Source organism: Eubalaena glacialis, chromosome 15, assembly GCF_028564815.1.
Source record: "Eubalaena glacialis isolate mEubGla1 chromosome 15, mEubGla1.1.hap2.+ XY, whole genome shotgun sequence".
NCBI lineage: Eukaryota > Metazoa > Chordata > Mammalia > Artiodactyla > Balaenidae > Eubalaena > Eubalaena glacialis.
In genome coordinates this window covers 83,781,782-83,797,875 of record NC_083730.1, presented here as the reverse complement: position 1 = coordinate 83,797,875, position 16,094 = coordinate 83,781,782, and the positions used below count along the sequence as shown (strand labels likewise).

Below are 16,094 nucleotides of genomic sequence, written 5' to 3'. Positions count from 1 at the left end.
TGTGTGGAGGAGAGACCTTCCACAAACCTACATGGCCCATGGAACAGCAGTGAGGAAAAATGAAAACCCTTTTGTTTGGGATTGTTTGTTACTGAGCACAATCTAACCTATCCTAGTTGATTCCAGTGGACATTCAAGAAAAGGCATTTTAGGGGACTTCCCTGGTGGTCCAGTGGCTAAGACTCCGTGTTCCCAATGCAGGGGGCCTGGGTTCCATCCCTGGTCGGGGAACTAGATCCCGCATGCTGCATCTAAGAGATCACATGCCACAACTAAAGATCCCGCATGCCGCAACTAAAAGACCCCACATGCCGCAACCAAGAGTTCACATGCCATAACTAAAGATCCTGCATGCTGCAACTAAAAGATCCCGCATGCCGCAACTAAAGATCCCACGTGCCGCAACTAAGACCTGGTGCAGCCAAATACATAAATTTAAAAAAATAAATTAAAACAAAAAAGAAAAGACATTTTACATTGGGAGGGATTAAAAAAGCCTACTTACTTTCGTGCGAAGTGAACTGCACAAGAAATAGCAATGATGAGAAGGCCAATAATGATGGAGGCGAAGGCCACCCACTTGGCATTCCTCCCAAGCCGCTTGGATCCTTCGATGTCTCCATCATTGTAGCTGTTCAGAGACTGGAGGACACAAGGGAAGAGCTGGTGATGACAACTCACAGGGAAAGATATGGCTTCCCAGGCTGATCTGAGCAGGTGGCATGGTTACCACTTCCTCCAGGAAGTCTTCCCTGAACTCCCAGTCTGAGTTAACTTCCTCTTCTGTATTTCCTGATTACTTTCATCGTAATATTTACCGTAGCATATTGAAAAGACTGATTTGGCCTCTCCCATTAAGTGCTTTGTGGGCAGGGACCATTCCATCTTTTTCAGCACAGAATACCAGTGCCCAATGCAATATCTGTCATGTAGAAGATGCGTGATAAATATTTGTATGATGAAAGGATGAATGGGTATATCTGTCTCATCCACTAGAAGAGGGGTTTGCAAACTATGGCCCATAGGCCAAATCCAGCCTGCTGTTTTTATAAACAAAGTCTGTATGGAATGCAGTCACAACCACTTGTTTACTATTGTCTGTAGCTGCTTTTATGTTACAACAACGGAGTTGAGTAGCTGGGACAGAGAGCATACTGTCTACCAAATCCTAAAATATTTACTAGTTGGTCTATGACAGAAAAAGATTGCCTGTTCCTACACAAGAAGGTCAGGGACATTGTCTGAACTGTTCACCTCTTTGCCCAAGCCAAGCTGCCATTCATCTGGCACCTACTCATACAGCTTTCCCAGCTGTTAAAATATTGGAATACTTTTGTACTGGTTGGTAAATAGCAGCTACCCGTCCCCAATGTCCCAGCCATCCTGGCCTCTCCTCTGAGTTACCCCAGGCTTCCCCATGAACCAGCAACTTCAGGGTATCACTGGGCTCAGCAGATTATCCTTGTGCAAAGGCCCAGAATCAGATTCTGTGTCCCTCTGAGCAATGTCTGGGCCATTGCAGGGACTCAAGAAATATGTATTGGCTGAATGGGTGAATGAATACATCCATTTCCCTACAGAATATGAGTTCATTGAGGGCATCTTGGAGTCCCAGGCAAAGTAGAGGTGCTCAGAGAATCCTTGTTGCTGAGCTGGAGGCCAGATACCATTCTTCTCTCTTATAATAAGCTCTCTTTATCGTAACTCCCATTGCTGAGAATTCCCCAAAAGTCATGCTGCAGCTCAAATAAGACTGGAAATATGCATTTATAAGTTAGGGACAGAGTGACCTGATCCACGCCATGAACTGTAGGTTTCTGTGGGAACTCTATTCTTGATCCTGAAAGCTCAGCACTTCAGTAATAATCACCTTTCTTCGTCGACTATTAAGGGGAATGAGGCATATGCAGACAATTACAAGCCAGAGAAACACCCAGTATACCACAGAGCTTTCTGCTTCCAGGACCTTCCATTAATTCTTGGACCCGGCCACCTTAGTCAGCAACAGGCTAGGAGACTCGCCTTTCCCAGTGAGTCTTGCTTTTAGGCCTCTTGTGTGAAAGGGCGAGTGAGAACTTGCAACGATGCCAGGGACTGCCAGCAGGGTGAGCTCCACAATTCTGTACCCTGAATTCTGGAGTTCTTAACCCTGGGTGCCCATTAGAAACACTTGGATAGTATATTTTAAAAAAATACAGATAGCTGGGCCCTATTCTGGAGAGACTCTGATTTAACCGGTGCAGGAACCAGACACCAGTTTTTGTTTAATTGTGGTAAAACGTGCCTAACATAAAATTTACCATTTTTGGTGTACAATTCAGTGGCGCCAAGTACATTCACACTGTTGTGCAAACATCACCATAATCAATCGTCTCAAACTAAAACTCTGTCCTCAATTAAACACCAACTCCTCGTTCTTCCCAGCCTCCAGCCCCTGGCAACCACCATTTTATGTTGTCTCTATATATCTGACTATGCTAGGGGCATTATATGAGTGGAGTCATAGAATATTTGTCTTTTCATGCTTATTTCAATTAGCATAATGTCCTCAAGGTTCATCCATGTGGTAGCATGTGTCAGAGTTTCCTTCCTTTTTAAGGCTAATATTCCATTTTATGGATAGACCACATTTTGTTTATCTGCTTATTCACTGATGGATACTTGGGTTGCTGCCACAGTATCTGGCAGTCTCAGGATTGAAAAGCTTTGGTCTAGACAGCTATCCTTAACATCCTGCAAGGTCAAGATGCTTACCATCTTAAGATTTAACCCAAGGAAGTGTGTCACAGAGTATGGGCTCTAAACGCAGAGAGATCTGAGTTCAAATTCCATGTCTTATCAGCTGTGAGATTTAGAGCAAATTATCAAGCTTTCTAAGCCTCGGTGTCCTCATCTGTAAATTGGGAGCAATAGTAACAATACCTCCTTCACATTAGAGGTGCTAATGAGTTAATGCACGCAAAGTGGTTAGCATTGGTCCAGGACATAATATATGCTCAATACATGTTACCTTTTATTGTGAATTGCCACTGCCTGTTTTATTCTTCTTCTAAAGCTGAGATCCTTGGTGTGCCATAGAATCATCTGGGCTACTTATGAGAATTACGGGTGATCAATCTCTACCCCTTGACAGAATAGAATCTGGGGACCCAAGTTGGGGAAACTTTGTTCTAGAGGCTTCACAATCAAAGTCAGTGCATAGAATCCTAGAACCCCAAATTGTGAGTTCATGATCAGTTTAAAATTATGTAGATTCAGACCCTCCTAAAATGATCATTATTCTATCATGCTACCTTGGAAAACCCAGTTTTCAGATTAGTTCTGGTGGTGTTTGTGTTTTGCTGTAACCAGAGAAAAAATAATGAGACATCCCCCGCCGGTCTCCCCACAAACATTGTCAACTCTTGGCTGTTTGGATGAAAAACCAGTTTCATGTTCTCAACAGCAGTGACAACGAAAGTGGGAAGAACAGCCAATGTGTGCCATGTTGAAGGGTACATCTACATCTGTGCATTGCCCATGAGCACAGGTGAGATGGGGGCTACCCAGGCCACTTGGCTTGTCTGCTGCAGGTCAGCAGAGTCATGCTGGTGCCTAGCTAAGGGGGATTTGAGTGCAAGACATGAGCGAATCCTGCCCAACCTTCATCACCTGCTGCCAGTCTGGCATCTTGTATGTGACCCTCCTCTCTGCAATTCACCATCCCTCTGGGGCTCATAAGGGAGATGTTGAGTCATTCCAGGAATGGGTCCATGGTTAGCTTGAAAAACAGATGAAAAGCCTCTTTCAGTATTAACTGTGGACTCTTTCCTCCCCAGGAGTCCTCTTATGAATTTGTTTCTTCCTCTGGTTCTTGAAGACGGGGCTGCCCATGGGTAAATCTGCTGGGTAGATGTAAGGATATGGGGGGAGGGATGAGGGTGGGATATCTTAGAACTCCCAGATTTCTACTCTAAAGGACTTCACTGGTGTGGGGCTTCGGCTTCAGGGTCATCATCTAACAATGAAGCAGGGAAGGATTAATTACCCCCCCCAATTCATTGGCTGTAATTCTTTTCTCTCCCAACTGGAATTGCATATTAAGTGTCTCCTGGCAGATGCTACAGACTGAAGTGGTAGAAATGGCTTTTAGAGAAAAATGCATGGCTTATAAATCTTTTTCTGAAGAGCTTAAAAAGCAAACTATCCCATCTGCTGTGGAAGAACTAAAAAGAAACAAGGGATGGCTTCAATATTTAAAATTTATATGATCTTCTTAGTTCTTTCAAAAATTATGAATGAAATTTGTGAACATGTAAAGCATTCAAATGCTACAGAAACATATACAGTAAATAGTAAGCTCTTCTCCCAATTCTATTTCCCAAAGATAACAGTGTGGTACGTTTGCTTCTAGATTTTTTTCCCATGAATAATAAGAAAGGAAAACAACTGACACTTTCTCCTGTTTTCATTATCACTAAGCACATCATGTATCACAGTCATGAGAAAGAAATAGCAATTTGTATCCTGAGATTAAACCAAGAACAACAGGTTAGTCTATCTAGCTGGCATCCCTCTGATATTGAAATCTTGAGTATTTCCCCTAAGTCTTGGCAAAGAATTTCATCCTTGCCTTTTGCTATGTGGATGCCTAAACCCAGGTCACTTCTTTTGCGGATATGTAATCTTTTGAGAAAGATACCGTTCTGCTTTGTTTTTTAATCATGAACAAATTAATGTAAAACTTGGTAACCTTGGCAATTTTGCATTTGTTTCCTTTACATACTTGTGCTGTGCTTTTTATTTGGCTGGCTGGTCATTTACAGGCTGGACTTCCTTGTATTTCTTTTCAAATAAAATTTTTTCTTTTCTAATTGCTTTGGCCTCTGAGTTTTTCTTTGACAAAATGATAGTAACAGATAACATTTATTGAGCATTTATTATGTATGAGACACTGTGTTAAATACTTTTCAAGGGTTATCTCATTAGTCCTCATAACAACCCAGTGAGGCAGATGCTTTGTTTTCATTTTACTGATGGGAAAACTGAGGCACAGAGAAGTTAAAATGATTTGCCCAAAGTCACGTAGCTAGTTTGGTTCTCTCTCTCTCAGAGTTTTTCATTTTTTTCTTTTCCTCTTAGTTAAAAATGTGAATAGTATTATACTACACTTGTTCTGAAACTTGTTTTTTTCCACTTGTTATAGGGTGGGTGGCTTTCCAAGCTAGTGCTTCTGGGTCTATCTCATTCCTGTTTTCTTTCTCCAGTCATGCTTTAAAGTATATTGGTAAACTCCCTAATGTTGCATTATCCTTGATTCTTGGGGAAAATCTTAATTTGTCATGATGCATTTTTGGTGGGTAACTTTTTGTTTTCAAACAACTTCAAACTTACAGAAAAGTAGCAAGTATAGTTGTCTCATTCTTTTTAATGGCTTTGTAGTGGTCACTTAAATGGTCACACCTCACCAAAAGACATTTCAGTTATTTAAAGTTTGTGGCAATTACATAATATGCTGCAGTGGACACCCTCATTCATATTTTTTGTACACATTTGAGCCTCTTAGGATGGATTCCTAGGAACGGGATTACAGAGTCAAAGGGTAGATGTATTTACATTTGGAGACACAGTCAAATTGCATTGCAAAAAAGCTATATAAATTTATATTCCCACTAACAGTATTTAAGTGTCCTTTCCTCCACAACCTTGCTAACACTGTACATTATCAATCTATTTTTGCCATTTTAACAGGTGAAAAAGAATCTCTAAATAACATTTCTTGATTAATAATGAAACTAAGTCAAATTCACACTTCCACTCAAATGTCACCTCCTGAGAGAGGTCTTCTCAGATCAGTTTATTTAAAACTCTCCCTGGTGACTAATACAGTGCCTGGAGATCAGTAAATACTTGTTGAATTAACAAATGTATGTATGGATGTTTATTTGTCAAATGTATTTCTTCTTGATGAATTTTATACTTGTATCTTTTGTCTAGTTTTCTATCGGTTTGTCTTTTTCTTATTGATTTGCAGGAACTTTTTATATATTATAGGTCAGCACTGTACAAAAGAACTATAATGGGGGCCACATATGTAACTTAAAATTTGTTGGTAGCCACATTAAAAAGGCAAACTTAACTTTAATAATATATACTTTATTTAACCCAACACATCCGAACTATTATCATTAAAAACTATGGCACTATTTCAAATACTCAATAGTCACATGTGGCTAGTGGCAACTCTATGAATAGCACAAAAGATAATATACATTAATCTGTTAGGTGTGTTGCAAAATTTTCTCCCAGTTTCGCCTGCTCCATTGTCTTTTTCCCTAAATTATAACTTCTATTTACTTATTTTTTAAACATATATTTTTAAATTAATTAATTATTTATTTGTTTGTTTGTTTTTGGCTGCGTTGGGTCTTCATTGCTGCACACGGGCTTCCTCTAGTTGCAGCGAGCAGGGGCCACTCTTCGCTGCAGTGGGCGGCCGTCTCATTGCAAGGGCCTCTCTTGTTGCAGAGCACGGGCTCTAGTAGTGAGGGCTTCAGTAGTTGTGGCACACTGGCTCAGTAGTTGTGGCACACCGGCTCAGTAGTTGTGGCACATGGGCTCTAGAGTGCAAGCTCAGTAGTTGTGGTACACGGGCTTAGTTGCACCGTGGCATGTGGGATCTTCCCAGACCAGGGCTTGAACCCATGTCCCCTGCATTGGCAGGTGGATTCTCAACCACTGCGCCACCAGGGAAGTCTCATAACTTTTATTTTGATGTAGTTTAAGGTTCACAAAAAGTTACAAAGATAATACCAAGAGTTCCCATGTACCTTCCACCAAGCTTCCCCTAATGATGATATATATATATATACTTTTTTTTAAAAATAAATTTATTTATTAATTTTTGGCTGCATTGGGTCTTCTTTGCTGCATGCGGGCTTTCTCTAGTTGCAGTGAGCAGGGGCTACTCTTCGTTGCGGTGCGCGGGTTTCTCATTGCGGTGGCTTCTCTTGTGGAGCACAGGCTCTAGGCGTGCGGGCTTCAGTAGTTATGGCACATGGACTCAGTAGTTGTGGCTCAAGGGCTCTAGAGCGCAGGGTCAGTAGTTGTGGTGCACGGGCTTAGTTGCTCCTCAGCATGTGGGATCTTCCCAGACAAGGGCTCGAACCCGTGTCCCCTGCATTGGCAGGTGGATTCTTAACCATTGTGCCACTGGGGAAGTCTCCAATGATAATATTTTAAGTAACCATAGTACTTGGTCAAAACCAGGAAATTGACATTGGTATGATATTATTAACTCAGTTATAGACCTTATTCAGATTTCACCAGTTTTCACATGTACTCCTTTTTTTTTTTGGTGTGTGTATTGTGCTATGAAATTTTGTCCCATGTGGATTGGAGTGACCATCACCACAAAGAAATTCTCTCATGGAAGGTGTGGAGAAAAGGGAATCCTCCTACATTGTTGGTGGAAATGTTAGTTGGTATAGCCACTATGGAAAACAGTATGGAGGCTCCTCAGAAAACTAAAAATGGAATTACCATATGGTCTAGCAATCCCACTCCTGGGCATATATCCAGACAAAACTATAATTCCAAAAAGATACATGCACCACCCCTATGTTCATAGCAGCAGCACTATTCACAATAGCCAAGACACGGAAACAACCTAAATGTCCATCGACAGATGAATGGATAAAGAAGATGTGGCATACACATACACACACACACACACACACACACACACACACACACACACTGGAATATTACTCAGCCATAAAAAAGAACAAAATAATGCCATTTGCAGCAACATGGATGGACCTAGAGAATATCATACTAAGCGAAGTAAGTCAGAAAGAGAAAGACAAATACTATATGATATCACTTATATGTGGAATCTAAAATATGACACAAATGAACCTATCTATGAAGTAAAAACAGACTCACAGGCATAGAGAACAGACTTGTGGTTGCAAAGGGGGAAGGGGTTGGGAGAGGAATGGAGTGAGAGGTTGGGGTTAGCAGATGTGAGCTATTATACATAGAATGGATAAACAACAAGGTCCTACTGTATAGAACAGGGAACTATATTCAATATCCCATGATAAACCATAATGGAAAAGAATATAAAAAAAAAGAATGCGGGCTTCCCTGGTGGCACAGTGGTTGAGAGTCTGCCTGCCAATGCAGGGGACACGGGTTCGAGCCCTGGTCTGGGAAGATCCCACATGCCGCGGAGCAACTGGGCCCGTGAGCCACAACTACTGAGCCTGCGCGTCTGGAGCCTGTGCTCCGCAACAAGAGAGGCCGCGATAGTGAGAGGCCCGCGCAACGCGATGAAGAGTGGCCCCCGCTTGCCGCAACTAGAGAAAGCCCTCGCACAGAAACGAAGACCCAACACAGCCAAAAATAAATAAATAAATTTATTTAAAAAAAATAAGATTGTATATATATGTGTGTGTGTGTATATATATATATAACTGAATCACTTTGCTGTACAGCAGAAATTAACACATTCTAAATCAACTATGCTTCAATTAAAAAAAAAAAGGAATTCTCTCACGTTACCCTTTGTAAGTCACACCCTCTCTCCATGTCCATGTTCATTGTCTTTTAACCTAGATTTGTGGCATTTGGATATTGCCCAGAGTTCCTTTCCAAGCTGTGAGACTTCCTCATAATTTCATAAACCGACGACCCTTATTTTAAGGTGCTAGATAGCAATTTACTGTCTCTGTTCACCCTGCAAAGTATGTTAAAAAGGACCTTTAGAGGGACTTCCCTGGTGGTGCAGTGGTTAAGAATCCACCTGCCAATGCAGGGGACAAGGGTTTGAGCCCTGGTCCGGGAAGATCCCACATGCCGCGGAGCAACTAAGCCTGTGAGCCACAACTACTGAGCCTTGCTGCTGAGGCCCGCAGGCCTGGGGCCCGTGCTCCACAACAGGAGAAGCCACCACAATGAGAAGCCACCGCAATAAGAAGCCCGTGTACCGCAACGAAGAGTGGCCCCCTCTTGCCGCAACTAGAGAAAGCCCACGAGCAGCAACGAAGACCCAACACAGCCAAAACATAAATAAATAAATAAATTTATTTTTTAAAAAAAATGAAGGACCTTTAGATTCTTTCCAGTTTTTATCTTCCACTGCGAGTCAAATGAACATTTCTCAGCATGTAGAACAAGTGGGCTGTCCTCATACATTTTATAAGGTGCTCAAGAGTCCCCAGTGGTGCCTTTTCCCTTGTCTGTGAGCCTGGGCTTGTGCTGGCAAAATATAAGTCATTACAAAACCTAAAAAGAGCTTCCAGGTCTTGGTCAGCTGCCTCGAGCCAGCAAAGGTCACACTTGGACAGAAAAGTGGGCAAGTTCCTTTCTCCTGTAGTAAATACTAGTGACGTCATGCTCACTGCATCTAGTAATTTCAAGCTTATTTATACGTCCCTTCCCTGGATGGACACATGATACGCAAACACCCTGGCAGGAAAGTTGTTCAGGAGCCAGAAATGAGGGAGACTGTCTCTATGCCCAATCTCAAGAAGGCTGCAGCAGGGACCAGCAAGACTCTGTTGTGAGGCCATGCAGCCAAGCCTCCTGGCTACCTGTCAGAAGGTACAGGTAATTTCCGGCATCCACACTTCCAAGGAGACACCCAGAATAACCCCGTAAATTGTGATAACTGGAGTTGAACACCAATGGGTCCAATGTTCTGGGAATTTGTGACACTTTACATCAATGATACAGCTGCTCTCTTGTCCTGAGCCAGGAAAATATGGAAAGTGCTTTGTCTATTCCCTCTGGTCTTTACAGCAGAACTCTTGCTGCATTCCACATGATGATACCAGCTGAGACAGCATCACCTATGGGGTGGCTGCCAGGTGAAGATCGGAATTGAAACTCTCTAAAGTTATACTTTTTATATTCCCTATATTGGTGGCTGTACCTTAGAATTGCCTATGTCCCAAAAATGCCCATAAAAATTCCTATGCCCAAGCCCCATCCCAGATCACCTGAATTAGGATCTCTGGGGATAAGACTCCCAAATCAGTAATTTTTTGGAAAGCTTCTCAGGTCATTCTGAGAAGAGTTGAGAACCACTATCCTGATGGACAGCCATTCGTTCATTCATTCACTCAAAAACTATTTATTAAGCACCAACTATGTGCCAGGCACTGTTCCCTGCCCTCATGGAGCTTACATTCTGGTAAAGACTGAAAATAAATACTCAAACATGCAAATAAACAAGATTACAGAATATTACTAAGGTAAGAAAAATGGGGTGGTGGGAGGGAGGGAGGGAGGGAGGGAGGGAGGGAGAGAGGAAGGAACATGAGATGAGACTGGAGGTGAAGCCAGGGGCTATGATAGTTACAATAATGAATTATCATGCTAAAATAATAGGTAATATTTATGGAGTGCTTATCCTGTGCCAGGCCCTGACCTAATCACTTTATGTGCATCATATAATTGCATCTTCACAGTAACTTCAAGGGAACAAAGCGTTTTATCCCCCATTTTACAGATGAGAACACTGAGACTCAGAGAGAGGGAAGCAAATAATGTTTCTGTTATCAAAGGCAACTTGCTAAGGGGCTACAAACTTAAGCAAAAGACAGTAAATTCATTGACAAAGCCCTTACAATAACTACTTCATTATGTCCCCCAAAACCCAAGAGCTAGATTTAATGCATTATTGATAACCCAACACCAGATAGCTGACTTGATTCTAATTTAATAAAAATTTGGCCACTGATTAAAAAACTGCGGCAAATATATCTCTCATCTGAGCTACTGATCTCCCTGACAAAAACTCATTCATTTTCTTTGTTTTTTTCTACCACCAAATGTGCTCAGAATTTCCACGTTCACCCTCAAATAAAACTAGCCCCCAAACACCAAATAATAACAATGGAAGACATTGTCAGTTATTTTTTATTTTGGCTTCCTGGTCATTATGGATTCAGTAAATTAATACACGTAGGTGCTTAGACCAGTGGTTGGGAAATAGTACCAATAAGTATGAGCTATTATATTGATATTATGATGTCATATGCCAACTGAGGAAGATGAAAACAAATGAGCTATTAAATATACTTCGGTAGAGCCCACATCCCCTTGCCCAGTTGCTCTCCTTCATGATTTTTCCCAGTGTTAAGAAAAAAAGACCTCAATAAAAATCACGAGTTCCACCATTAAGTCCCCTTCCTCCTTGGTATGGCATAGAAGGTACATTTCTGTCACTTGGGACAGGTAGCAGGGTGACGCCTTAGCAGTCAGTGACACCTTAGTGGAAAGTGGCTTTTCTGGAAAGCTCCTGATATCTGATCATGGTCTACGAGAAGAGGGCATAAAGCATGTGAGGGGATGCGACTGGAAGCTCTGAGCGGCCGCCCATCGTTGGCTCCCCTTGCCCTTGGGGAGAGACTCATATTCTCATTCTCAACTGTGGCCTTCCAAGCCCTCCAAGGCCTGGCCCGTGGCATGCTTCTCCAGCCTCTTCTGGAGCCCTCCTCCCTGCTCACCCCCTGCCTCCTTCCGGGCCCTGGTCCCCGCCTACGTTACTTCCTCTGCTCGGAGCCCTCTTCCCTGTCCGTCTCCTGTGGCCAATGTCTGCTCACTCCTCCTGTCTCAGCTTACATGTCAGCTTCCTCAGGGCAGCCTTCTCAGGTCACCCCATCCTAAGCAGGTCCCTTGACCTAGGCTCTGACTCAGCCCTGGTCTGTTTCCTTCACGGCTCTGGAAAAGGACAATCAAAATGGAGCTGGGATTGCTAAGAGAGCTCTCAAGGCCACTAAGAAAGTGTAACTTATGCACATCTCAGCCTGGATGGAATCTGAACTTTGACCACTTATGTCTTTTTTTTTTTTTTTAACAGTCAGGCATTTTATTTAATCTTTCTACCTCCTTTGCATTTGAATTATTTCATAATATTACTTGTTTAACCATATCCAGGTCAATTATCATTCTTCTGAGAACAAAGACATAATCAACGCATAATTCCCTATTCTTAATGTTGTTTGCTAATATAATACCTTTTCTCAAAGAAGGTGATTTTTTTTTTAACATCTTTATTGGAGTATAATTAGTTTACAATGGTGTGTTAGTTCCTGCTTTATAACAAAGTGAATCAGTTATACATATACATATGTTCCCATATCTCTTCCCTCTTGCATCTCCCTCCCTCCCACCCTCCCTAACCCACCCCTCTAGGTGGTCACAAAGCACCGAGCTGATCTCCCCGTGCTATGCGGCTGCTTCCCACTAGCTATCTATTTTATATTTGGTAGTGTATATATGTCCATGCCACTCTCTCACTTTGTCCCAGCTTACCCTTCCCCCTCCCCATATCCTCAAGTCCATTCTCTAGTAGGTCTGCGTCTTTATTCCCGTCTTGCCCCTAGGTTCTTCATGACCATTTTCTTTTTTTTAAATTCCATATATATGTGTTAGCATACGGTATTTGTTTTTCTCTTTCTGACTTACTTCACTCTGTATGACAGACTCTAGGTCCATCCACCTCACTACAAGTAACTCAATTTCGTTTCTTTTTATGGCTGAGTAATATTCCATTGTATATATGTGCCACATCTTCTTTATCCATTCATCTGTGGATGGACACTTAGGTTGCTTCCATGTCCTGGCTATTGTAAATAGAGCTGCAATGAACATTGTGGTACATGACTCCTTTTGAATTATGGTTTCAAAGAAGGTGATTTTTAAAAAAAAAAAAATTTTTTTTTAATTTTTATTGGAGTATAGTTGATTTACAATATTGTGTTAGTTTCAGGTGTACAGCACAGTGAATCAGTTATACATATACATATATCCACTCTTCTTTAGATTCAACCACTTACGTCTTAATGTAGCATCCAGAACATCTGCCTGCTGTTCCAGAAACTCCAGATACTTATCAGACACTTACCCTAAAATAACTCATGTCAGTCCATCCCTTCAGGACAAGCTATTTCCTTTCTTGAGTCAGAATCAATCATAATTCCTGCCAGACAACTTTAACAGCCTTGTGGCTTTTGCCTTTATAAGCCCCTGACTCTTTCTCTTCCCTGGAACACTCTTTCAGTTTCAACTGAATCTATGTCTCCTGAATTGCAATTCCTAACATCCCAATGAACTCTTTTCTTATTTGCAGGCTTCTGCGTTTTCTTGGTCAACAGCTCTTGGTGTGACTCACGGTTACTGACTCTGTTGCTTATTGACTTGAGTGTGTGTTACTGTGAGCTCCATGAGGGCAGACACCACGTCTCTCTTTACTCACCACTCCATTTCTAGTCCCTAATGGAAGGCACTTAGGGTTCCTTTAATTCCCTTATATGAGGTCAGAAAACCAAACAAATCCACAAGCAAAGCAAACAGACACCAAAACAAAACAATCGACCAGCATAACTTTCTGACCAACCAAGACGACCTGTTATTTTGGTACTGGCAGAACAAAGGGTAAACTGAGTCACCTAACTTTCTGTGTCAGAGTTCTGAAGGGTGCGCTTCTGCCTTAGAATGGCAGACACGGGTTTGCTGTCTGAATGACCAGAAGAAAGAATTTTTGGCTCGAGGTCAAGCACTCATGAAGGAACTTTAGTTCTTTAGCCTTCACTTCATAGGCCAGAGTCACTGACGATTTTTCACTTAAATGGAACCTACCCTCCCAACATTTGTATGTGTGTATGTGAACTGTGCTCTGCCCAATTTTATTACAGACGTTATACAACAGATATATGGATCTTTAATATGGTAGCAGCTGAACCCAAAGGAGAATAAAGCCTTGGAAGGATGGATCTGAACCTCAGTTTTCCTCACTTGTAAAATGGGGATAATAGTACCTACAACACAGGTTGGTGGTGAGACTTAATTGAGATGAGTATAAAAGGGCCCAGCATTATCTCACATAATTCTGAAAACAATGCAGAGAGGTCTGCGTTAACATTCCCGTCGTAGAGGTGAGAAAACCTAGACCCAGAGAAATTAGGTGAAGGGATGGAGCTGGGATCTGAGCCCAGGAGCTGAGTACAGAGCCTGAACCCTCACAGCGTCTGCCTTTGAATCTACTGCCAGCCTAGTGTTCACGTCGCAAGCCAAAGGAGAGAAAGGCTACAAGCAAAAAAGGAAGGGTTTCGCTAAAAACTTTGCAACACGCAGATAGTTCCCTCCAACAAGGGTCACAAAGCAAGTGAAAGAAACAAGGCCCAGACCACCCACTAAAAGAGGAGAAAATATTTGCAAGTTAGATATCTGATAAAGGACTTGTATCCAGAATATATAAAGAACTCTTACAACTCAACAATAAAAAGACAAACAATTAAAAATGGGCAAAGAATCTGAATAAACATTTCTCCAAATAAGATATACAAACAGCCAATAAGCACATGAAAAGATGCTCAATCTCATCAATCATCAGGGAAATGCAAATCTAAACCACAACAAGATACCTACTAGGTTGGCTAGAATAACGAAGACAGGCGATGACAAGTATTACTGAGGATGTAGAGAAACTGGAAGCTTCTTACATTGCTAGTGGGAATGTAAAATGGTGCAGTTGCTTTCGAAAAAAGAAGCAACTGGCAGTTCCTCAAAAAGTTAAACACAGAGTTACTATATGACCTGACAATTCCACTCCTAGGTATATACCCAAGAAAATGGAAAGCCTACGTTCACACAAAAGTTGTACACGAATATTCATAGCAGCATTATTTATAACAGACCCCCAAATGGAATCAACTCAAATGTCCTTGTTTCTTTTAAAATTTACTAGCCCAAGCCCAAACCCTGTTCAGATTCTTTACTAACTGAATACCCAAAACCTAAGTTTGTCCTGTCGCTTCTTCACAAATTTATTGTTTCTTTGTCTGAAAGGTATAAAAGCTGCCTACCTTGGCCACTTCTTTGGTCCCATTTCTAGGGAACTCTGTGTGCACAAATTAAAATTTGTTTCTTTTTCTCCTGTTAATCTGTCTTGTGTCAATTTTATTATTAGTCCAGCCACAAGAGCTCAAGAGGGGTAGAGGGGGAAAATTTCCCCTCCCTGACAAAGCCAAACATGAAAGATCACATAATGTATGATTCCATTTATATGAAATATCCACAGTAACTAATTCACAGAGACAGAAAATAGATTAGTGGTTGCCAGGATCTGGAAGGACAAGGGGATAGGGAGTGACTGCTAATGGGAATGGGATTCCTTTTAGGGGTGGTAAAAATTTATTGGAATTAAACAGTGGTGATGATTGCACAACCTTGTGAATATATTGACACCAAAACCCACTAAGTTGTACACTGCTTTGTTTTTAAAGAAACAAGACCAAGTGATAGAGCTTTTGCACATTGAGGGCTCCAGTGGATCAATGATGGAGCCCAAAGAAACTGGCAGGATCTGGCAAGAGATGGTGGCAGGGCTTAGAATCAGCATGGGGGCGCCTGGCGGTTACCCCAGAGCCCACCGGAAGCAGCAGCCAGGCCTGCACGTGTTAACGGCAGATTAGACTTTTGTGTGAGCATGTGAGAAACATCTCCTAGAAATATGGAAAGGAATTCTGTGGGGAGTTGATTTAGCAGGGAGGGATAAAAACCAATGAATCCTGGGCTATTGTGTATAAATGTAAGCCCCATTTAAATGCACAGGTCATTAATGCCCAGGGAAACTGGGATCCAGACAAAAATAGATCCATGTTTCAGGGACCAAATTAACTTTGAATAATTGTTCTAATCTGGAATGACGGTCGAAGTAAGAGTAAACCAAGAATTGATGCTAAGGGCTTCCCTGGTGGCGCAGCGGTTGAGAATCTGCCTGCCAATGCAGGGGACACGGGTTCGAGCCCTGGTCTGGGAGGATCCCACATGCCGCGGAGCAACTGGGCCCGTGAGCCACAACTACTGAGCCTGCGCGTCTGGAGCCTGTGCTCCGCAACAAGAGAGGCCGTGACAGTGAGAGGCCCGCGCACCGCGACGAAGAGTGGCCCCCGCTCGCTGCAACTAGAGAAAGCCCTCGCACAGAAACGAAGACCCAACACAGCCAAAAATAATAAATAAATAAATAAAAGTGCCTATCTTTAAAAAAAAAAAAAAGAATTGATGCTAAATCTGGGAGCAGGCTGGCTTGAGACTAAAGC

The 16,094-nt window shown here is 42.1% G+C and overlaps 1 protein-coding gene across 1 annotated transcript in view; it reads right to left on the bottom strand.

Annotated features, from left to right (window-relative positions):
* Positions 1 to 501: 501 nt before the first annotated feature.
* TMEM233 (transmembrane protein 233) overlaps positions 502 to 16,094 on the bottom strand; it is a 29,878-nt gene continuing 14,285 nt past the window's right edge. The window contains exon 2 of the mRNA XM_061170168.1: positions 502 to 642. Coding sequence (XP_061026151.1) covers positions 502 to 642 — 141 coding nt within the window. The remainder of the gene's footprint in view (positions 643 to 16,094) is intronic.